Raw genomic sequence first — 25,250 nt, 5'->3', positions numbered from 1 at the left:
TGGTTAAATTTCTACATGTTTTGGAGTGTCAAATATTGTTTATTGTGGACAACTAGCACTAGATTTCACCATAAAGTGTACTTTGAAGCACTTGATGTAATGTTTGTAGATGCTCTTAATCTCAAAATTACATAACCATGATTTCACCTAATATAATCCAAACCGTTGAAGTTATCACATTGGCATCTTACCCAGTTATCTAATTTAAGAAAAAAATTAAGGTAAAAGCATTACTTATCTTCAATGATTGAGAAGTATATGGAATCTTCAAATATTGGCCCAACATAGATATTTGTCAATAATACTCTTTGTGTACTGTTGGCTGTTGCTATATTGCAATATGGCATTGCCCATGTGTAATGTCTCAATCTGTCATCAATCAATCTAGAACTGTTCTGTAGATATATATACACCCCCCACTTTTAACGATCAATTTGGTTTGGAATTTCATAAATTGATCATGACAAGACATGAAGGAAACGTTAAAACTGTTAGATTGGTCCTAACCCCAATAATGCCATTTATGGGATACTTTTCAAAACGGTCATAATATTCACCTCTTTGGGGACCACTGATTTGACCCCACGTTCGTACTTAAGATCCGTTTGGTACAAAGTATGTATATGCTAGAGTATACTCTACTAATTTATGCTAGAGTATATGTTATAAAATAAATTATGCATGTGTTTGGTGAAACTAATTTAGAGAAAGAGTATAAACTGTGAATTTATCAATAAGGGTATTAGAGTAGTAGAAAAAAAGTCATATTCATGTAGATATTATGCATAATATTATAATTTTTTCTTTTAAAAAAAGGCTTATGATAAAAAATTTTGTTCAATTCCATGTAGGTAATGCATACATATAGATTAAAAATATAATGAAAAATAAATTATTTTATATGTTTAATATATTTATTATGTTTCCTTCCCCAGATGTGTTTAAAATATAATGTACAAGAAATTATTTTATATGTTTAACACATTATTTTACTATTTTGTTTCCTTCCCCAGATTTCTCTCGATTCTTCTTCTCCCATGGTTGTCGCCTCTCTCACTATTCTCTCTCTGGATCTTCATCTTCTCCCATAGTTTGTCTCACTATTTTCTCTCTCGAATCTTCATGGGAGTGTGCCAGATTGAATCGGCCAGATCAAAGCCGGGTATGGGTGGCTCTAACTTGGGGTGCCAGTGCCGTCGGGATCTACTTACGAAGTCTTGAGAGTTTACGGGCCAGTGCTGGCGGGATCGTGAATGGCAAGGGTTAGAGAGAGAATACGGCATGACGTCTACAAAATACTCTCGTTATGGGAGCGTATATTTTTTTGGCGTAAACGACGACGTATCCGTCACTGTTTCCCGCCCGTTTGGTGTTTTTCGCTAACAGAAAATGTTGGATAACGTCCTATCAAACGGACCCCTAATCATTATTCATAATTGTTCTAGATCGGGCTCCTAAGGAGTAGGGTGCAACGAAGCCAATAGTTATTTTGGTATCAAGTACGGATATATAATAAAATCTCTTGTTTTTGGTCGAGATTATTATTAGAGCTAAATTTATTTAGTTGAGGAATGGAGCGGGGTATTGACACCCCGACTTTTATTATTTGCACTCCATTTTATTGGTTTTGGTCGAGGCATGAATTCCAAAAAATAAAAACCCATTTTTTTGGTTTGTGATTATGTGGTTGTCGTATTTTTTTTTTTGATATTTTAATTAATTAAATCTTCAAAGTATTCATTTTTATTTTTTCTTTTAAATTCTTATAAACATTTTTTTAATTAGTTTCATTTGAGATGAAATATTTATCATACTATTATATGTTTTTCTTTTATATTTTTTATTTTAAATTAATCAATTTTTTGTCAATCTTTTTGATATTTGATATTAAGTTAGACATCTAAAGCAATAAATAGAGTATAGCGTTCGCTCTTGATGGTTTAGAATTGTTTAACTCTATCCGTGGACGAACTTTTCATATTTTTGTCCAAGTTCAAACAAAACTTTCTCTTTTGAATCATTTTTGCATGAAATGTACTGTTGAGCCTGAAGTAGTTAGTTAGACATCTAAGAACAATAAATAGAGTACAATCATTCATTTTGATTGTTTGAAATTGCTCAACTCTCTTCATGAATGAATTTTTCACGTTTTTATCTAATTTTGAACGTACAAAACTCGGTCTTTCAGAATTATTTTTCGTATAAAAAGTACTACGGAGCCTAAATTAGAAAATTAGATATCTAATAACAATAAACAAAGTAAAACAGTCTACTTTAATATAAACCTTCAGATTAATATTCAAGTTTTGACTCCACATTCAATCAATCATATAAACCTTCAGATTTTTTTTTCTTCATAAATCAGAATTTATACAAAATCACAAAAATTTTACAAGGGATCCACTGAAGCAGCCTCTTACAACATCAACTTCTAGAAACAAATCAGAACCAAATAATATTGCAGTATTATTATCATTATTATTACTATTAGGGATAAGTATGGATTTGACCCCTCTACTTTGTTCTTTGGATCAAAAAGACCCTTAAACTTTGTTTTGGATCAAAAAGACCCTTACACTTTGAAGAATGGTATAAATAAACTCTTCCGTCAATCTCCCGTTAAAACACATCAAGATGTGGCAGTTAAGTGTAATTCTTTTTTATTTTTTATTTCCTACGTGGCGTACATACGAACGTAACCTATAAGATGATGACACGTGGTTAATTTTTTAACTTATGATTTATTTTTTATTTCCTACGTGGCGTACAAAGAATTACTAATTAAAAAATCTGAAAATAACTTCATCTTCTCCGGCATAAAAGTTTGATCTCCGGCAAGAGGGTTTACAAAGTCAAACCATGCCATTTTGTTTTAGATTCCAATGACAACAAAGAACAATCAACCCAGTTTAAAAGCTTTCATGTTACCCAAAACCAATCAAATCCAACAAAGGTATCAACTTTTGTATCTGGGTTTCATTTTTTTTGTTTTCTACAGAGATATGATGCCCTACACAATTAATTCCATTTCAGATCTTGGATGTGGATCCGGATCTTAAACCAAAATGGAAACCCAGATCTTAAATCCTCCACACAGATCTTAACCAAAATCGAAACCCATAACCGAAATCGAAACCCATATCTTAAACCCTCCACACATATCTTAACCAAAATCGAAACCTAGATCTTAAACCCTCAACACAGCCATTGCATATGGATCCGAAAGTCGCTTCATTTCAAGAATCGTTTGGCGCAACAGAAATTTGCGTCTGTTTTGGGAGCAACATAAACAAGAAGAACAAAAGAAAGAGCAGAATGAGAAGATATTGTTTTTTAATGATAGCCATGTAATCTTTTACACCTAATTTTAATTTTTTACAAATAAATGTCACGTCAGATAATTTGTGCCAAATCAGCATTTTTTAACGGGTGTTTAACCGAAGGGCTAACATGTACCATTCTATAAGTACAAGAGTCTTTTTGATCAAAAACAAAGTTGAAGGGCCTTTTTGATCCAAAGAGCAAAATAAAGGGGTCAAATCCATACTTATCCCTTACTATTATTAGTGGTATCCTATAATGTAGGAGAGTAGTGTTGTGTTTGTGTTTTGGGGGGGGGGGGGGGTTCTCCATTTTCCCTATGGCTGTCTGTGAATGAATGAAGCTTTCACATTAGCTATTGATCATCTCTTGTCAATTTTGGTTTTTGTCTCTGCTCAAGTCATCCAGCTAGCTAGAGTGTTGTTCTTTTTTTTTTGTTTTGGCTTGTCCTTTGGTTGGGGTGGTGTCCTTGTTATATCTCGTACGCTTGGTGGTCCGTGGTCACCACTGATTCCTTGGGTATGCCATTTGGTTGGAGGTATTGGTATCCTTCTTTAAGTGCATCTCGTATTCTGTAATTTTCGCGAAGCATTTTATTTTTATTTTTTAGAATTTATCCACAGATTAAATTCTAATCTCTTATCTCTTGTGAGAAATGAAATTTAATTTCGTTTCGAAATTGCGCTCATAAAAAAGTTTTAGTTCTTTTCTGATTTTGGATTTTCCCTCTACTATAAATATTCCATTGGTGGATGACTTCCAAAACACACAAAAAATACTCTCTCTCAAATTTATTAATGAAGCAAAATCGATTTGTAGTTTTTATTTTTTGTAAAAATCTTGATATATATGTATACCAATGGCACATATAAAAGAACACTAGTCACGCATAAGGTTGTCTATGAAAATACAATTCATTCATGGTAGCTTAATAGTCTTGTAGTTCTAGATATGGGGGAAGAATCGAAATGACCCCTAAACTTTGATGACTCAGTCGAGTCAGCCTCTGAACTTTATTTCGGATCAAACAAACCTTTGAACTTTGATGAATACCCTTCATTATGTGTTTATGGCACCCTCCACCCCAACATACTCAGGAGTTTATTTGACCCAAAATAAAATTCAGGGGCTGACTCGACTGAGTCATCAAAGTTTAGGGGTCATTTCGATTCTTCTCCCTTCTAGATATATATTTTTTCAAAAAAAATTCTTGATTTTAACACGCACACTTGTCTCTTGCTCAATGTATAGTGTTTCAAGACCACTTGATATATTTTCGCCAGCTAGGCATGAATACACATCACAACATGATTTTTTTTATGTAATAATTGTATAACATGATTTACTATTGCTGTACGTGAAGACTTGAATAAGTAATTTTTTAAATTCTATTTTTAGAAATTCTCCAATTTTAGAAGCATACATATATGGAAATCAATTAAATGACAATGACCCACATCAAGCCTTTATTATATAAATCCTGTCACCTATTCACTAAACCAGCTCACATCAACACATTGAGAGAGAGAGAGAGAGAGAGAGAGAGAGAGAATTAGGTGGCTGGCCGCTAGACATGGATAACATGAGTTATAGTCCAGAGCTAGACTTTGATGTGGGTGCCTTGGAATTCTTTCTCTCAGACAATTTCTTCCAAACTCCTCCAACCACCTTCGAGGAGGCTAACAATTACAATGTCACCACCGCCACCGCCACAGTGGACGATCTTTTATACGACGATTTTGTGCCATTACAGTTTGAATGTTCAGAAATCAATGCCATGTGCAATGATACCAGCGCCGTCGTTACTTACGAAGATAATATAGTGCCATTAGATGCATGTGCGGCGGAGCAGAATCAATCAAGGTCGACGGAGATGCCTGAGAATGTTGTAGCCGAGCCTGATTATGCTCCAAAAGTGAAGAAGGCTCGCGCAGCAGCATCGAAGCATGAAAGATATAAAGGCGTGCGAAGAAGGCCATGGGGGACCTACGCGGCGGAGATTAGGGACCCGAAGAAGAACGGCGGTAGAACTTGGATCGGGACCTACGAGACTCCCGAGGATGCGGCTCTGGCTTATGACAAAGCCGCTTTCGAAATGCGCGGCTCGAAAGCTAAGCTCAATTTCCCACGTTTGCTTGGCGTAGAAGGATATGAGCCAACAAGAGTGACGAATAAGCGCCGTTCGACGAAGCCTTTCGTGAGGTCATCTTCTTCAACGGTACAGACTGAGAATATTAATGCTGATTCTGATCAATCGAAGCCAAAGCAGAGGTTGAATCAAATAGCCTCGGCGGCTCCAGCCATGTTGGAGAAGCTAAAACAAATTATCCATGCATGATGCATAAATGGGATGCGTTGATGTTTGAATATATTTAAAAGAATTTTATGTGTGTTTTGAACATAAGATGAAGGGTAGGACAGTGGTTAATGTTTTGGGAATTGTATCCTAGACTCAAGTTTCAATCCTACTCTATTATATATATCAAAAGATGGGTCTTGGAGCCTTGGAACTTTTGATTTCTAAACTGCTTATTAAATTTTTTTCCCACCTTCTAAATAACAGTTTTTATTTTGTTATAATTGTAAAACATATTTTCTTGTATTTATTAAAACAGAACATTACGTCGATTTGAGGAGTCACGTCGTTCTGATTTTTTTTCGATAAAGAGACTTATTTTTTCAAGTATTATAAATAGAAGGAAGGACGATTCGCTATGAGATAGACAATTTTGAGAAAGACAGAAATGAGTATTGGAATTCTTGGTGTTTTTGTGGGTAGAGATCACTGACAGAGATTCTAAATTGTTTTATCCTGGAGACGACGTTGCTCTATACTGCTAGCACAAAATTCAGAGACAAAGCCATGAAATCATCTTAAAGAGAACGACCTAATTTGTGACTCAGCCATCATTTCAAACTTGGTTCAATTTTTCTAATTTGCAAAATTTTGAGGTAATATTTAATCAGTTTTTTATGGTAGTGCTTCAAGAGGATGACAAGACAAAATCAATACATTAATTACTGATGCAGATCGAAATATTTATTTTAAATTTTTTATTTTGGTATCTAAGGAAGTTTATTGTTTGTGAAATAATTAGTAGTATTTTTTAAGAGTCAAATATATTTTTTATTAGGAGTAATTTTATTTATTCACTTTTAAGTATTTGTTTTTCATTAAAAGTGTATAGGGTTTGATTAGGGTTTCATTTCATTTACCATTATTTATTGAATTTAGAAACAACAAGGTGTATATATATATATAAAGGTACATATATAACTAGTAAGATTTGGACACTTTTCTAGGAAGGTATCTATTGATTTGCATGCATGGGCTCTCGTCAGCATGTCAATAGTAAGTTTTCTTTAATATTAGTAATTACAAAATCTAAAACTTTACACATTAATTCCAAGTCCAAACACTCTTTAAAGTTTAAACTTGCATGTCGATTCCAAAGATAGAGCTACAGAGGGCATTGGGGGCACGTTTCCCCTAGATTTTGACAAAGAAAATACTATATATACATATAAGTTTATAAATATTAATTATAAACACATGCTGGTCTGATGCTTATATGCATGTAAGTTCGCTATAAGACCCGTTTTCGTCTCTCAAGGGTTGCGCTCCCCCTTTGTTTTTCCCCCTATTTGTCTCTTTATTTGGCCTATTTTGTCTCCTCTTTTACAGTGTTTTTTTTCCCTACTATTTCATGGTCACTCATTTTTTAATAATATATGTATATAATTCAATTAAAATGACTCCAAGTTATATTTACTAGATCGGATGTTAACAAATCACATATAAATAGCTCAAAACAGTTTCGGGGGAGCTACCCCCAAACCCCCCACTGTGCCACCTTTGTTTGAATAATAGGTAATAAATGCATCCCTATACGGAGACACATGATAGGAAAAACCCGAATCTAAAATCCACTCCTCTTGGAGCAAAATTGTGGAATTGTAACTGAAAAAACAAAAGTTGAATCTTCATCTAAGCCAACATTCGCACAACCAATATTTGCCTATGCATTTGTCTTCCCATGATCTTTGAGCTTTGGACAGTCTAACTTGGAATACCAAAATTGATGATAATAGTATCACTTTCACTCTTATTTGATTTATTGCGGCCTTTCCTAGAACCGTCCTTGGTCCTTAACACTTCGAGTTCAAAGATGCCTTGACATCGATCAAGGAGATTGAATTATGTACATATAAAATGGAATTAACAAAAGAATCATATGAGATCGGTAGCGAACAGCGAAGAATAAGAGCTTGGTCCTCTTTGTCAACCTTGACGTTAACATTCTTCAAATCCATGATAATACATTTAAAATTATCAAGGTGTTGTTGTATTGACATATATGCATCCAGCTCGAGGTTATACAACTGTTGCTTCAGATACAACCAGTTCGTGAGAAATTTTGTCATATACAAGCTATCTAGCTTGTCCCATAGCCCCTTGGATGTTTCTTCGTCTACGATCTCCGCAATAGATAATTGAATTGCACTATAGGCCTTCTCGTCCATCATTGCTGCCATCTCTTTGGGTAATTTGGCTGACTCTTCTAAAACCAAAATCTTCTCCTCGTTGTCGTAAAAAGTGTGTGTATCTTGATATGCCACAAACTGAAATCGTTCTCTCTATCAAATTTTTTATCTTAAATTTTGCAAGAGCCATTTTGGATTCAATCTCAAAACCATAGAAGCTCACATGGCACTGTCAAAGAGATGGGTCAATCCAGCACAAAACAACACATTTGTGAGGAATCTAATCTTCTGAGACATGGGAGAGGCTTCAACAATTTCTGAAGTGATGGGTCATGGAAGTTCTTTTGGTTCCTTCTATGCTTCAATGTGCCATTTTTTTTTGTTAGTTTTTGTTAATTTTTGAGATAATCCATCGCAGAACCACACACTTGTGAGGAATCTAATCTTCTAAGATTTTTTTTTTTGAAATAATACTGAGAAATTTGTTTCTCATTGGAATCGAACATTGGACATACATATGTCTAACCTAACCAATTGTCAATCGCGCCACCTCTCGTTGATAATCTTCTGAGACTTGGAGAGGCTTCAATGGCATGTGTATCAACAACTTCTGAAATGGTGGGTCATGAAAGTTCTTTTGGTTCCTTGTCTATATGCTTGAATGTGCCACCTTTTTTTTTTGTAAGTTCTTGTTAATTTTTGAGATAATCCCTCACAAGAAACCACACATTTGAGAGGAATCTAATCTTCTGAGACTTGGAGAGGCTTCAATGGCATGTTTTTAATTATGTGTATCAATAACTTCTGAAGTGGTGGGTCGTGGAAGAGATGGTTCTTTTGGTTCCTTCTATGCTTGAATGTGTCACTTCTTTTGTTAATTTTTGTTAATTTTTGAGTCACAAGAGAGATCAATAAACGTGCACATATCTTTCAATAGAGATAATTGGTTTTAAATATAAATCAATTAAAGTCAGTTTATAAATAAATAATTTCGAATTAGGTTTATCTATCCAATCAGTTTTGTTTTAAATATATCTATGAGAATATATATATATATATATATATATATATATATATATAATAACATAAATAAGAACAATGTATCTCTCTAGTGCAAGGTAATTGAAATCGCGATTTTGATCGTAAAATTGTATGATTTTACGATCATACCTATAAAAACCTAGTTAAATAGCAATGGAAATGTGGAATCGTAAGGGTTGTAAAATCGCACAAAATCACATAAAATCGTGAGTAAAATCATTAAAATCGCGAGTAAAATCGTTAAAATCTGTTGTAATTGTTTGTATTTCTTTTTTTCTTTTTTTAATTTTAATGTAGTTTTAGACAAGTATTTGAGTGTAAAGTGACCCTGTCGGACCAAAATAAAACAAAAATATGATTCAGAAATATATCCAATAAATTTTATGTTATTTTTGGAACATTATTGAGAATTATTCTTAAATTTACATGGTATGTAAAATCTTACGATTTTACGATTTCGATTTTACACTACTTCTCATATTCCAATTCGATTTTACTATTTAACTACCTTGCTCTAGTGTCACCATATATATTTGAAGTAATAGGGAAAATATATATATATATTTGAAGTAATAGATTTGGTGAGTGGAAAGCTTCAAGGACTTGACAATATATATAATTATCTATGTTTTATCTCTATGCTACTCGGTCGATTGAAGCCGATTTCCACTTTTGAACTTTTCGACTTCATGCGCTAAGTTAAATCCCAAACTTAAAACCCTAAATAAAATCTTATAATAAAAATTTTGATTTTGGATTTGACTTTAGGTTTTTGTCATCCCATTCAAACGGTCACGATCCGGTTACAAGAATGGGATGTTCGTTTTACTGCAACAAAAATAACTCATTTTTATATATCTTTGCAACATGAGCGAGAGAGAGAGATTGAGAAGGTAATAGTGTGTTTGGTATACATGTTTTCTAATTGTTTTCTGTTTTCAATTTCTGGAAAATAGAAAACGTTATGGAAAACGCGTTTGGTTGAAGGATTTAGAAAACACAGAAAATGAAAATGATTAGAAAATAGAAAACAATAAAAATACGTTTTCTAAAATGGAAAACACGGAGTCTTCCGTCTTCGTATCTGTCTTTCGTATTTCTCTTTGGGCGTCGCTCTTGAGATCCTCTGTTCCCTCCCTATCTTCCGAGACCATTCTGAGATGTTGGTCTCATAGATTTTCATGGATCTACAAGATGATTTGTGATCACGAGGCTCATCAGGCCGCTCCCTCCTAGTTTCACGATCGTGCCCTTATCTCTGCTCTTATTCTCTCTGTCATCCCTCGGCTCATACGATTTCCAGCGCTTGTACTCTCCATCTCAAGAACTTTCTCGAACCTCGCATCTGGAGGATTTTTCATGAGACTTCTCCTGCTTCGAATCTCGTTCCCATCGGCGGTGCCTTTCCTCCCGGTCTCGGGTTCGGTGCTTGTGGTCATGGTTATGGTTTTCTTTGGTTGATTCACGTTCTTCCTAGGATTATTTGCAGGTAATCATCCTTCCAACTGTTTTTGGTTATTGCAACATAGGATCTTGCTTTTCGATTACTGCAACTTTCAGATTTCTCTTTAACCACTTTATTACCAGCAGACCATGAGTGTAGTACCTCAAAAGGAATAGAACTTTATACAATTACCGTGTAAGTATTTAATCCTTATTATACAATAAACTGAGATAGAAAATTGGACTATCCCTATTTTATGAAAACAAAAATGCAAATGTTTGAGAATATATTGTCGACTGATCATCAATGTATTCTCTATTTTATCAGCTTCATGATAAAGGGTGTGGAAATTGATGGTTGTTTCCATGGGAGGATTGATGGGTTGTTATGGTTTGGGGTTGTGAGTGTTGTGGAGGACTGGAGGTGAAGAGATCGAGTGGCTTGGCTTGCCATGGCCATGGACTCCTTGATTGAGTTTGTGCTGGGTGTCTGTGATCATGCCTTTTGATGTCTTAGAATTTTGTGTAGGATAAAGTTGATTTTGAGCTGTCCACACTGCCTGTTCTTGTAGATTGTAGATTATTTGTTCTCTTAGTTGTTAATCTGTATGCATCAATGATCCAATGTATTTTCATATGTTAATCACAATGGTTAAGAGATGTCTCTGCCTGTTCTTTTTGTTGCTGAATATGCTAAACCCTTTTGTTTTCTTAGCTGTAGATGCAAATCGTGGCTTTTTTTTCTATAAATTTTTGTGTTCAATTTTTCCCAAATTGTTTCTGTTCCTGGATGTTTTTTTCCCCTTTAATTTATGGGGTTTTTTCAGTTCTTCAAGTCCTTGGGGTTTCCTTCTTTAATCTATCAGGATATGTCTAACTTTACTATCGTTCGTTTTCCTTTGTAGACTTATCTAGATATGGCAAAGCTATTTGCTTTTTATTTATTTTTTGGATAAGCAGGCTTTTAGCTTTTGTTAATTTAGTCTCATTTCAGTCATTTTTTTGCTTCGTGTGCTGGAGAAGATAACACGCTAAATGATATTACTGCTTGAAAATAATTACATACCATATTTTCAAGAACTTATAGAGTAGAAAAAGATCTCATTTTGTACCCATAATTTATTTCGACGTGGTAAGCACTATGTAATTCTGTTTGTTTTAGTTAGTGAGTTGATCATAATGTTGTTTTGTAAGTCAACCTTGTTTTGGCTAGATGCAACAATATGATCTCTGTTTAAATGAGAAATTTGGCTGCAGTTAACGAGGAATATGTTCGCTTGAAATATAGAAGTTATGCCACCTATTGAAAAGAAAAATATAGAACTTTGGTCTATGAACGGGACGGTGACTTGTTTGTTATCTTTACTTTGAGCTTATGTTGCCATGGACTTTTGACATTTCTACTATGCTTCCACCTTCTCCTGATTCAAGTCTTTGATGTCTTGTTATTGCAGGTTGAGAGAACTTCATACACTAAAGGGTCATGTAGAATTAGTGGTGAGGTTGAATGGGCTCGACATCGACACAATTCAACAAGCATATACAATATGAAAGAGAACCTTGTGGAGCATTTAGTACAATAACTGGAACATTTTGTGAACTGATAGTGTAAGTGTAATACAACATCATATTTTGAATGATCTTAAAACGACGGAAGTCGATTTCTGCTACTGTGCTGCTCTTATCTTCATTCTCTTTTCTACTCCTACATTGCTGCGCACAATGCTCCCAATTGGGTTGTCTGCTTATTTTGTTGTGGCAGTTGACATTTATATTAGTTGGGTGGTTGATCCAGTTTTCATGGTTTCATAGCGAGGATTGAATCATCCCTCTCAAGTCTCAATTAGTCTTATTTCACTATAATGAAGTTAATTACCCATCTCAATTATCAATTATGGGTAATTCACTTAGAGATATTTTCTTAAGTAAAAAATGTTGATTCATGATAATATTATTGGTAAATACATAATATGTTTAATTGAAAATAGAAAACAGTTTTTCAATATTTTAAACCAAACATGTTTTCTATTCTTAGAAAATAGAAACAAAAAATGAAAATAGAAAACAAAAAATGAAAATAGAAAATAGAAAATATTTTCTAAACCAAACGCACTCTAATCTTTTTTCTTTTCAGTTTGTTCACGTTGGAGGCCATACGATCATGCATATAAATATGTTACAAGCTAGGGCTCATTAATTTTATGACTTGGTCTACACTTTTAATTAATCCGAATCCAAAAACAAACGAAATTATATCACACTTTTTGAATTATGTCGGAAATTATTATGTCATAAAAGTCAAAGGAGTATTGTTTGAATGAGTGATTGATTCATCTAGTATTAATTCTTCTTGTTTTCACGACGACTACAAAATAATGAATTAAAATTAATTAAATCAACAGTACTTACAAAATATTGTTCACTCGTTCATGCAAAATTCATATTATAACGAATATATATGTATGTGTGAATTTTCTAATCGATTTATTTTCTTAGTCTTCTTCTTGTTGGGAGCTCTAATCACCATATACATTTTCAGCAATAGATCACGTTAAAATAAAACTTCGCAACAAAATTTTCTTTTGTAAATAATCATTAAAAAATTCGTGGGCACGATTCTCGAACCCTTGCAAGATTTATTTGCCATCTCCCGCCTCTTTGTCCAAATCCTGGTTCCACCCCTGGCAAAATCAAACCCATCACAAGCTACCCAAGTTCCGGTCCAAATTCCTACCGGTTTCAAAATGCTCAACTTTTTCCTGTTACAATTATATATATATATATATATATATATATAGAACGTGTTAGACGAAAGTATGTCGCATTCATCGCAAATTGACCAAAATTAAAAAAATAAATAAATAAATATATACACACACAAATCCTATTACTATAATATTGCATTGATTTAAAGAACATGAGACAGAAAAATATATAATACTTTGGTTGAGCATTTGAACTAGCTGTAATTACAAGTTACACTTCAATTACGAGGGGACAACATTACGTGTTTCTCCAATCTCAAAGCATTTGGACGAATATTTTACACTAATAAATCCACGAATGATTGAATAGTCTATATATATATATATATATTCTGGATCCACAAACACTTTAAACACATGACCATTTGCAGAACCTTCATACAATCTTCATTAAACTAACACGAGCCCAAAACAAATAAAATAAACAAGAACCAACAGAGAACAACTCCCCACCTTCCCTTCAAGCTTCTTTATCTCCACATATATATATATATATATATATATATATAGCTCTTCACCTTCGAAGTTCCAAACACGGTACTACGCAGTGCAATATCCAAACATCTGAGAAATGAATACTAGCGATCACTTTGATTTCACTCTTCTAGACTCCATTCGTCGGCATCTTCTAGAAGACGATTTGTTCGAAGCTGAATCTCCGACCAACTTCGAGAATCCAGTTAATGTTTTTGAAACGGACATTACTTTGGATGATTTGTTGTCGTTAGAGTTCGGCGGAGCTGTCAACGACGATGCATCCTACGGTGTCTCGAAGGCACCAAAGATGGAAGCGCGTGAAGATCACGTGCCACCGGAGGCGAGGAAATATAAGGGGGTGAGGAGAAGGCCGTGGGGGACGTTTGCGGCAGAAATCAAGGACTCTAAACGGAACGGCGCCAGAGTTTGGCTCGGGACCTATGAAACTCCCGAGGACGCTGCTCTGGCTTATGACCAAGCCGCTTTCAAAATGCGCGGCTCGAAAGCGAAGCTCAACTTTCCCCATCTAATTGGCTCTAACGATTACGAGCCGGTTAGATTGACTCACAAGCGCCGATCCCCTTCCACGTCTTCTTCCCCTTCCGATTCCGATTCCTCCCCTAATCCGCCTAAGCGGAGAATGAGCCGGACGTGACAAATTGTCCTCATATTTGTTTATTTGCAATAATAATATTAATTCCAACTAACCTTTTTTTTTTAATTTCCTTTAAATTCTCTCTTTGAAGTGGCCAAAAATAGTTTTTTTATGCTTGTTTCATATTATTCATATATTTTGTACACCCTCTCATTTAAAAGGAAGAAAAAATAATCTTTTTTCATATTAATTTTTTTTTTGTTCATAGTATATAAAGCTCGAAATTTTACAACCAATAAGCTAGTTGTCTTCTCTACAAATAACGTATTCAGATGTATAATTCCACATACAAATGCAACATATAATACCTTATATTATATAGATAGTAAATCTTTTTAATCAAATAATGAGAGTAATTCATGTCATTATCAATTGGGATTAAAACGTATGAATGGAATTTAATGTTACTATGTTGATGGCCTGATATCGTATAATTTTTGACAAATTAATTAGAAATCATTTTGAAATTAATATTTCAGTGATTTTTGTTTTTGAAAAAAGTCATATATATATAATTGTATTAAGGTACCCAATAAATCAAATAATTGAGGCCCGTAGGCATGCACTCGTGCCACCATAAAAATAGAATACAACTAAGAGGACTTAAAAAAATAAAAACACAAACACAAAGACGTTACTCACCAGACACTCCTGGACAAAACCCGTATTACATTGAACATCGCTGGACAACCGCCGAATGATTCCTTACTCCACTGGTATATGCTGGGTAACAAAGACTAAATAGAAAAACCAACACACATATTATAACTTGGATCTACAACAAGGGACTTGGCTTCCCCTTTAACAAGAGAGGTCAATCTATCTCAAATCTGAAAATCTCATCACTAGAAAACCGAATATATATTGTTGGAGCATACCATAAATATCGATAATCGAAAATCCGCGACGGATGGAGGAGATCTATATCTGAATAAGAGAAACCTTACAAAATCCTTATTCAACACAAAAACATTAAAAAAAAAAAAGATCTAAATTGAGAAATGACATATCAAATCTATGGGAGGAGGAGGAAGATGTGCGTAATGGAGAAGAGTCGGATCTATCATCCTCCTTAATCAAATTTTGAAGATGAGATGAGAGTTAAGAGGTTTTTTTAGAGACCAGGAGGGTTTAGTGATGTAATTGAAACCTTGACTTTATCTTTCAATAAACAAAATTATATTTGTCTAACTCTAAAAGTAAATAATTATTCCTCTTCTGACTTATCAATATGGAATTTACTTTATATAAATGTTTGTATAGTAAAAAAAATCCTAGTAAATTGAATTCTGAATCATGTTTTTAAGGAACGTGACCACACGGTTGCCCATACGTGAAATCTAGACAAGAATGGGGAGTACTGACATTCCAGATAATGTAATTAATATATACATATATAATTACCCTGCCCATACTTGAAGCTTTGAACCATATATATATATATGCAACGAAGGAAGGAGAAATTCTTTTGTTATCGACTTCAATAATTGATCATCCCAATTAAATTTTTTTTTAATATGGCAATCACTAACAATTCCAGCTATTTCTTACGTCATTAGTATGTGAAGCTCTTATATTTCATTAATATAATTGTCCCTATATAATTACATAATATTTTTATCACAACAAAGCACTTCATTCTCCTCCTATGAGATCTTAAAATAAGGTTTTTAAAAATGAAGTTCTAAATGTTAGGATTCATTTTAGGGTTCAAAATATATTTTTTAAATTTGAAAAAATATATATTTGTATTTTAATCAATCTTATGAACCCAAAGATATATTTTTGTTCGAAAGAAAAATAAATACAATCTAAAAAGTATATGAAATGTCTTTTGTTTCATATATAATAATTCAGAATTATCATTCACTTTTCATGTTGAATTTGATTTTTCTTTTAGAACAAAACAATATCGTTAAGTTCGTAAGATCGATCAAAATACAAATATATTTTTTTAAAATTTTTAAAAAGCATATATCCTTCATGGAATCGTCAACAACTTAATTAGCTCGTGCTCAAAAACATTAAATAATTTAAATAAATAAAAGTATCGAGTCAGCATAACAGGTGTCGCCTTCTCTTCTGAAGCTTCCAAAGACTCTGATGCCCGCTCTTTTGGGGTCCATACGTCAGCATCTTCTGTGGTACATGACAACGACGTTATTACTGATTTTGGACGACTTCATGTCCTTTATTAGCAATGATTTCGAATGGGACTCTATCAATGGCACCAGCTGAACCACAATGGACAAAACCAAATAAACGGAGGCGCGTGGGTTTTACGCTTCGCTGGGGGAAAGGGAAATACAAGGGGAGTGAGGAGGAGGAGAAGGCCGTGGGGACGTATGCGCCTGAAATAAGAGGGGTGAGGAGCATATGGTGTTCATCTTATGGATATGGGAGCTTTTGGGAAATAATTTGAGATCGCGTATATATGTTAGTTTTAAAATATTGTTTCGAATGTTAACATATGTATGATAGAAATTTTCTTATGTAGATCAAAAGTTTGGATCAATTTTATGGACATGTTTTTCAATAATAGATTTGGTGGATCCCATAGTAAATGTGTGGTCCCCATTTATATTGTGCTTTATGACAATCATTGGATTTTGGTTCACAAAGTTGGTCTATACCTTTTGATTCACATAGGAGAATTCCTGTATGTATGATGTTTCAAATGTTGTGACGGTTTGTTTCAAGTTTTATTGGTAACATAAATATTGTTTCAAATGTCATTGCAAATTACATACATGAGTATTATAACATTTATTTTATAAAATATAAACAATTAATTACCAAATTGTTCCACATTTCATGCGAATTAACCATATATTCAATCAAAAGACATATGCAACATTAAAAAAATTAAAAAGTAAATTTTTAAATATTATTAATATATTTTTATAAATAAGAAAAATAAGAAAATGATGTACCCAAATGCTAAACAAATGGGGGTATTTCAGGTACTTAGTAATCAAAAATACTCAAATGCTATTTAAATGAACAATTTGAAAACGTTGTACCAAATGCTACTAAAATGCTGGTTTTACAAACCATTTGGACTAGTATATATGCTACTCGGTCGTCAGTAACCATACATGGGTGACGGAGTTGGTAATAAAATTATATGCAAATTAGGTCAATATATATAAAAACCAGAAAATTATGCAGCAGATTTCATTTCATTTTTTTAAAATTCCGGAGCGAAATATATTTACTGTTGAAATTCAACCTTGGACACACATATTTCTAATTCAATAGATTATCAATCGAACCACCTCTCTCGTTGGTAATTTCATTTTATTATTATTATATGTTGTAGATAACTATATAAATGAAATGATAAAAACTTGAATACCACGTCAATTGTTTCATATAAAATATAATAAAACCACGAAAAGTATATAATAATTCAACTTAAATTATGGTAACTTGTAATAATTAAAGGTGCCTTGCAGCTACAGGTCTCCTATACTTGAATACAATAGAATAGGAATAATATATTTATATGCGTATATATACATTCGTATACATAGAACTGTATGTATATATATTATGGCGGTAGAATACAAGTATACAACAAAACGTAAAAGAGCTTCTATTACATACGTTGCCCACATTTCAAAGTTCAAATCAAGAAACAAAACCAATTATCAAAAATTTAAAAAAAAAGAAAAAGAAAAAGGAGAGAGACAGCGCCAACCACTTCAGTGATAATGTTGAAATTTTCTACAACCAAATCTTATGCATTCCATATGTCCTGAGTTGCTCTTTTGGAGTCCGTTGGCCATCAACTTCTAAGTAGTAATTTTTTGAAATTCATGTTATAAATTGAAGAATTTGAGAGGGGTAAAATGAAATGGGGAGATGTGAGAGAGGTTTGACCCGCAGATACATTGTCTGCTTCGAGCTTTAAAATCCACAAGATTTTGTCCTTACTAGGGCATTTTACAATTGAAAGGAGTTGGACTCGAACTCATAAACCACATGGTTGACTCTCACTCAATCAATGTGAGTCATTTTGTATTTCTAACCATTCCAACGACTTTAACGGCCAATGAACACACACTGTCAACCAGTGCCAAGCTTCATGATGTTCTCAGATGATCTCCTTTGTCCCTTTTGTAAAACTCAGAGAAAGAAAACGACCATCCATTTATTTTTTGGATAACTAATAAGCCGGGTGTGCTGGAGAAATACCCTCTTCATACTCTTCATCTTTACATCAGGAACCATGCAAAATTGGGTTCAGCTCATCTGAAACAACCCATCTAAGGCCTTAAAAGCAGCTAAGGAATATGCACAAGAAATTCAACCACAAGGTCATTTGATGCAGGATGTAGTATAATATATCATAACCAAATTTTGTTGCAAAATAATGATTCAAGTATCAAACAATTAAAACTTCAGCCGCACCACCAAATCTGGTATCTGGTTCTGTTCTCACCAACTCAAAAGTGGAATAACACTTGTTCAAGACGAAAAAAAAAAAAAAAACACTTCCCAAATATTACTCCGGATGTGGCAATGGCAATTTCAATATTCTACGGTTCTACCATCATCATTCCTAAAAAAAGCATAAATCTGTGTTGGAATGCCCCGAACAAAAATCTGGCCGCACGTCTAACTCCAATCCAATGAGTTCCATTGCTCTATTTTTTACGAAAATGGATGTCGCCTCCTGCATTTTTTCAGGCCGTTTGTCAAACAGTGGAATAAACTATCCAACTCTGTGAAGATAGATATCAGGGCCAATAATATAGATCTTGCGTAGAATGTCCTACTCTGTAGGCTAACAATGATTTGCTCATCTAAATTAGGTGTCTTAACATGCAATAGTGTACTGTCAATTAGAATGTGGGTTGCATCCAGTAGAGTGAGTAATCTAATACATCACCTCTTAGGTCGGCTCCGGTCTTCCTCATAGTCCATCACCCCACCAGATTCTGAGAAGATCTCTTCATGCCCTCGGAAGTCCATGTCGGCCTGCTTACAGTTTGTAACTTCTGCCACAACGTAAGTAACACACATCGACCAACATATCCCCGTAATTGAATATAACTTAATCATTTACCCATCCCCTTGACTTTTTACTTTTCAAAAAATAAAAATGACAAAAATAACAAATAACAAAAATAAACAATCTTTTAACAAAAATTGCCATCAACTTTTTTTCAACAGCAACAAACGTTGACATTATTATTCAGGCTCATATAAGATTAAAGGCATACACTCATATACATTGGTTCTTCTAAAAAAAGAAAAAAAATATATAACTATACATGTCATGACAGGGAAAAAAAGTCCTCAAGTTAAGATGGTATAACTCATCACTTCCTCGTCAATATTTCTATATATAAATACGGGATCAAGTTAAACAGGTAACTTTCTAAAACAACTAACAAAGCTGTCCTCAAGGGATGCCCAGTTATTTATTCACCTTGTCCAATTTATCATGATGATAAAACAACAAAAAAACAAGCATTCAATCAAACAAAGCAGGATATAACTGACCTTGATGGCAAGGGACTTCTTCACATCTTCCACCTTGTCCTCTACATCCTTCCGGTGCTTCTTGTCTAACTCACTCATATTATCAGCCCATTTTATCTTCTCTTTAATTGAGACAAGTAGATTATCAGATGTAGTCAACCTAGATTTCAATTCATAGATTAACATTAGAAATTATGCTGGTAAAATCTGATATAAGAACTTGAAGATACTCCGGCATAAAGGTAAAGATAGAAGCAGACAGGAAAATATTTTTATCCAAAAGCTTGTGGCAAAAATTATGGTAATAATGGAACCAAGGGAGATCAAGAGTGAACACCTTAAACTAGCAAGCCAAATAAAATAAAAGCTAACATCTAAATAAACATCATCCACAAACAGGACCCAAGTTCACGGATATGAGGACACATAAACACAAATACACAATTTCCTTTGACATGAGAATTTTACAAGGTCAAAAGTGTCGGACAGAGATATATTACAGTGACTCAGTGAGTATATCAGAACTCAAGTATTGGACTGGGATATATTACAGTGAGTATATCAGAACTATTTGAATTTCCAGATACCTGTGCCAATTCTACACTTACAGCAGGACCAGAAATCAGAGTACAAGTACAACACATTCAGAATGCTAAATGAATTGGAAATCTTTACCAATTCGATAGTGTTTCTATCATATTTCCAAGTTGTCCAGGCCTCAAATCCCTCCCAGCAGCAAATTGGACCTGAAGTATAAAAAAAATAAATATTCGAAAAAGCAATAAAAAACTTAAAGGAGAAAGGTAGTAGAAGTGGTAAAAAAAAATAATAATATGAGGAAGGACAGCATTCTCAGACCTCAAAGCACCTTCGAAACTGATCCAGCTTTCCTCTAACCACCCCCTAACAAAAACCCAGAAAAAGAACAGGTCGCAACAATCAGCACAATTGCAAGAAAAAGTATGATTATGTTCAGGGTCAGAAGATTGCAATGTAGATGGCGAAAAACCTACCGCATACATGCACTCATTGATAAGAAAATCTTCAAGTTCACGCACATTTCTAACATCAAGCTCCTGCATTAGTTGATCATAAGGCAGTACCTGGAGAAGGACAAAATGGTTAGAATTCAAGAATATTAGGCTATTTCAAATGACCAAAAAGATAAATGAAATAATTATAGCCCCACCACCACCACCACCACCTGGTCCCAGCAACATGCATGAAAACTTGGGGGGGGGGGGATATAAACCCATAAAAAGTGCCCAATATCGGTCAAATGAAAATTCAAACGTTTAGAATAACAATAAACCAAAAAAACAGTGGAAAACTTCCAGTTGAATTATAGCAATTGACCACCCTAACATGAAAGTTAGTAAGAGAATTTCTGACAAAATCAAATCAACACCACAAAATTTTAATGATCACTGTTAAAACAGTCCAAGCGTAACTATGTAAGCATAAGTCATGTTGGACAAAAGATACAAAACAAACAACAGCTTACAGTATGCAAAATGTTGCCTTCCTGCAGCATGCAACCCTGGCTATAATACATGTGCGAGGATTTTTTTGCCATCAAGTACCATGAAAATGAATGAGCTAATGAAATATGCATGCATATCTCAATGACAATTGACAATGGTTAACATTTCAAGCAACGGATACCTTGTTTGTTTCTGCCAGTGTTAGCACAGTAAGTTGCTTCATCTTGAGAACTTGATCAGGAACTAATGGTGGAAGACAGTTAATATTATCTGTCACAAGAACATCTGGTTACAAAATTGCATTACACTAAGACTTGAAAATCCGAAGCAAAACAAGCTTATAGATGCAGTTCATAGAACAATTGATATACACACGAGGGAAGGGGAAAAGGGAACCAGTTCCAAAGTTCCCAATCATCAAGCTTATACTTCCATGACAACTACAAGGGCATAGCAGCCCTATTAACTGAAACAGCATCCCCTAATGTAGCTCCTCAAAATCTAGCACAATAAGAAAAAGACTAAAGTAACAGCCAAAAACATGGACAGGCACATTGCTTCAGGGAGTATGTGGTCTATGGATTTTTGAATGATGCTTAATTTTTACTTCAGTGCTCCCCAATATGTATCTTGTATTCTCTGGCATAAGCCTGAAAACTTCTCTTTTGTCATTTGAAGGAAGAAAAAGATAAAAGAAAGTGCCAAAAGAATCATTCCAGTAAAAAATTACAACTACTCTCATGAAGTGAAAGATACTCCCAAGTCCCAACTGTATCCATGTCAGTAAGAATTTCGCAGCCTTCTCAGTCAAAGCCCAAATGTCAGTCTATGGACAAGAGAATGTATTGCGGGCAGCAACAAGGGGCATACAAGTGACCCTCCACAGACACTTCACCAATTGGAGAATCCTGCACCAAGCTTCCCTCTTAACTATGATGCATGTATGAGTTATACTGATAGATATTTGTGACCTATAAACAAAGCAGAATATACCGAAACCAGCAAGAGAAACGCAAATAAAATTCAAACTGTCTCAACTCCAAGAAAATTGTGAAAATGCCTAGTAAGCAAAAACTAGACAGTAGTAGAGTTGACTATACATAATCCAATTGCAGCTTCTTTATCAGCAAACGGTCTATGATTTCTCCACAGCCACACCAACCAGCAGGTCATAATAAAAGTGTTTAACAAGATCTTTCCCTGTCACCTGTTTTCAAGCCATCCCCCGGCAATTCACTGCTACTAACCCAATTGACTGCAATCAAACCTGTAGCTTTTTCTCTCATGTTGTAACATAACACTCTTAAACACCCACACATGGCGGTCAGGTCACTTGAACGCCCTTATAGAAGCATACCGCCTTCTAGATCACCCCAACTAACCAATCAAATACTCCAACCACAATCAAATATCTAGCTTTCGGTAAATCCTGTCAGCTCATACTTATAAATAATAGAAGAAATTTCTGAAATGGCTAATACCACTCAAATGCTCAGAAACCAGACACAAGATTTCAATTCCTAATGTATCAGTAAATTCGACCTCAAAGGTAGATGCTAAATGAAAATATTTTACATGTCAAAATCAAATCAGGAGAACATGATACCCTTTCCAAGCTACATAATATAGTCAACTCTATAATCATTAGCCCCCTCTGACTTAAAACTTGTTGATCTTAACACCATGTAGCCAAGTGCAAATCAGTATCAAACACAAAAGTCTTCAAGACGGGCCAGAAACAAGAATCACGTTTTTTTTTTTATGAAAATGGAACATATTAGACCAACAAATACTAAGAACCAACTATTATTCGCTTAAAATATTAGATAAAGAGAGAGATGGCATATTTCTTTCTAAAATAAGCAGGAGTTACTGAGCTTACTCTTGTAATCACTCCATGTGCCATGTGCAAACAAACGCAGCACATCTAGTAATACAGAATTTTCAGTTCCTTCAAGCTGCACAATAAAAAGAGCGCATAATCCGATTATGAGGGATATTGAAAAAACTAAAACCAAATCACAACATAACTTGAACACACCATTTAAAGTCCAATAATCGTATAAAGAAAATGATGGCAAGAAAAAACTGACAGGTCAGTGATACTGATAATATAAATAAAGGGAAAATAAATGACGAAAAAGGCTAAAAATACGTGAAACAACTGATGTATGTAAGAGGAAGGGAAAAAAAAACACACATACACAACAAAAATGTAAAACAGCATTTACATGCCTAGTCTACAACAAATGGTCGAGATAAGATCTTATGCACAATTACTCTACTGCAAATGTTTTACTTGGTCAAAACTCATGGGCACATTCTTTCAGGAACCAAAATAGATCAAAGAAGATCAGCTGAGGACAAATTTACCAAATTCACTTCTCTTCACATAAAATAAGAAGGTTAAAAAAAATTTAGACAAAGACCCTAGGCTTCAATTTCCAAAGACCATTTTTTTGTACAAAAGAAAACTTTATTCTAGGGGCACAGAGAGAGAGAGAGAGAGAGCACTCACAGAAAATATACACCGAAAAAAAGAAAAATAACAGAGAAGGAAAAAAAACAACAGAAAGGAGAACAAGGCTACATAATAATGTTACAATGTCTAGAAAGCAATATTTGATCATGAACCTATATCATAAACCGATATATAACCAAGAGGCCACGCAAATGTAGCTAGTGCTGTCCCATGAAGGTGGAAAAGCACTGACATTACAAAAAAAAAATAATCAAACCACCATTCAAGAGATTATACAATGAACATGGAACCTTGCCAAGGTCAAGCCACTTTGGACCCACCCTTGCACCACTGCAAAATAAATAGGACACTAGCAGTCACTGGAAAACCACAACTGTGGCATTAATTCCCATATGCAAAAGATTCAAACTAAGCCATCCAAGTTTATGGCTGAACCCTAGCCTTCCCCTTTCATGCTTCCCTTATCCATGGAGAACATGCACTATGTAGATTCTTTTTCAGTCATTTATGGACTTGACATATGAGGATCCATATATATATATACATATATTATTCAATCAATCGTGGATTGGATTTACTAGTGTAAAATATTCGTCCAAATGCTTTGAGATTGGAGAAACACGTAATAGATATATATATTATTGCACAAACACATCTCGATATCCAAACTTCCATCTCAGGAAATACATTAACTACGCTAAAATGCCAATTCTTAAAACATCATTAATCCATCATCAACTGAAGAGAACATGGAAAATTCAGTGCGGAATACAGTATTTCTCAGCAATCTATGGACTTAACACATAAGCATCCATATCAAGAAAATAGTCCCCAAAATCCCAACTATTTATATTTCCTTACTTTCTTGTAATCAAATCCATTAACAATAACAAGACCAAAAAATAATCCATCAAAACAGCATGGATCCATCTAAAGAAGCTGCAAACAAACTAGTAGAATCAGATTTATCTCGCTTCTACGTGATTCCGAATTAACAAACCACACACACAAACTTTGACAAAAACAATACTCAACAAAAACAAGTATAAAACCCTAAAATAAATACAGCAAAATAAAGAGTGCAAACTAAACAAAGGCGTTTGTCTTGCCTCGGAAACTGTAGGCACGGCGAGAATCTCCGAGAAGGCGAAGAGGGAAGGGTGCGAGGTGGCTTCCACAATCACAGGCGCGAGAGCGGAGCCCTTGTTAGCCGATGCTTTCTTCACAAAGAGGTCGATTAACTCCGCTTGCTTTTGCTCGATGTCCATCTTTTTAAGAAAGCCGCAACACCAGAATTCAAATAAATAGTATAAATATTAAGGATGTAACGCCGTAAGGAGCAATGAAAAAAAATTAGGGTTCCCGGAAGTCTGTGTGAGCGACAGAGGTGGGTTTCTAGGGTTTTGGGGATTGTGAAGCGAGAGTGAGAGAATGGGAGAGTGATTTTGTAAGTGGCCAAGGACTGTCACTTCGGGGTACGGAGAGCCAGAGAGACGCCTTGTTTCTGGTTCCGCAACAACAATGAAACTCTTTTTCCTGGGAGTTTAGCAAATAAATAGTGATTAATTAATTTTGTATTAGTCTTTAATTAATTACTACAAAAT

The 25,250-nt window shown here is 34.4% G+C and overlaps 3 protein-coding genes across 4 annotated transcripts; 2 read left to right on the top strand and 1 right to left on the bottom strand.

The window, feature by feature from the left end:
• Positions 1 to 4,852: 4,852 nt before the first annotated feature.
• LOC119983288 (ethylene-responsive transcription factor 2-like) lies at positions 4,853 to 5,836 on the top strand. The gene has a single exon (XM_038826948.1). It carries the CDS (start codon positions 4,895 to 4,897, stop codon positions 5,657 to 5,659), a length of 765 nt encoding a protein of 254 aa, XP_038682876.1. The 5' UTR covers positions 4,853 to 4,894; the 3' UTR covers positions 5,660 to 5,836.
• Positions 5,837 to 13,594: 7,758 nt separating this feature from the next.
• LOC119984879 (ethylene-responsive transcription factor 13-like) lies at positions 13,595 to 14,321 on the top strand. Its single transcript, XM_038829021.1, has one exon. It carries the CDS (start codon positions 13,627 to 13,629, stop codon positions 14,185 to 14,187), a length of 561 nt encoding a protein of 186 aa, XP_038684949.1. The 5' UTR covers positions 13,595 to 13,626; the 3' UTR covers positions 14,188 to 14,321.
• Positions 14,322 to 18,497: 4,176 nt separating this feature from the next.
• LOC119984877 (COP9 signalosome complex subunit 7-like) lies at positions 18,498 to 25,187 on the bottom strand. Of its 2 annotated transcripts, none has more exons than XM_038829019.1 (9): positions 24,756 to 25,187; positions 23,047 to 23,122; positions 21,346 to 21,434; positions 20,694 to 20,783; positions 20,539 to 20,583; positions 20,356 to 20,426; positions 19,702 to 19,840; positions 19,085 to 19,193; positions 18,498 to 18,868 (listed from the first exon to the last, which is right to left on the bottom strand). In XM_038829019.1, exons 1-8 carry the CDS (start codon positions 24,912 to 24,914, stop codon positions 19,119 to 19,121), a joined length of 744 nt encoding a protein of 247 aa, XP_038684947.1. In that variant the 5' UTR covers positions 24,915 to 25,187; the 3' UTR covers positions 18,498 to 18,868; positions 19,085 to 19,118. The 2 variants fall into 2 exon arrangements, with proteins under 2 accessions (XP_038684947.1, XP_038684946.1); XM_038829018.1 differs by having other exon boundaries at positions 19,085 to 19,173.
• Positions 25,188 to 25,250: the final 63 nt, after the last annotated feature.

Source organism: Tripterygium wilfordii, chromosome 18 (assembly GCF_013401445.1).
Source record: "Tripterygium wilfordii isolate XIE 37 chromosome 18, ASM1340144v1, whole genome shotgun sequence".
NCBI classification, from domain to species: domain Eukaryota; kingdom Viridiplantae; phylum Streptophyta; class Magnoliopsida; order Celastrales; family Celastraceae; genus Tripterygium; species Tripterygium wilfordii.
Note: the sequence above shows the minus strand (reverse complement) of the source record. Positions and strands in the feature narration are given on the sequence as shown.

Coding starts and splice junctions, on each gene's coding strand:
- LOC119983288 (XM_038826948.1), top strand. CDS start 4,895: ATGGATAACATGAGTTATAGTCCAGAGCTAGACTTTGATGTGGGTGCC.
- LOC119984879 (XM_038829021.1), top strand. CDS start 13,627: ATGAATACTAGCGATCACTTTGATTTCACTCTTCTAGACTCCATTCGT.
- LOC119984877 (XM_038829018.1), bottom strand. CDS start 24,914: ATGGACATCGAGCAAAAGCAAGCGGAGTTAATCGACCTCTTTGTGAAG. Junction 21,435..23,046: donor CACATGGAGTGATTACAAGA/GTAAGCTCAGTA, acceptor TTCTTGTGACAG/ATAATATTAACTGTCTTCCA. Junction 20,584..20,693: donor TCAATGAGTGCATGTATGCG/GTAGGTTTTTCG, acceptor GGTTTTTGTTAG/GGGGTGGTTAGAGGAAAGCT.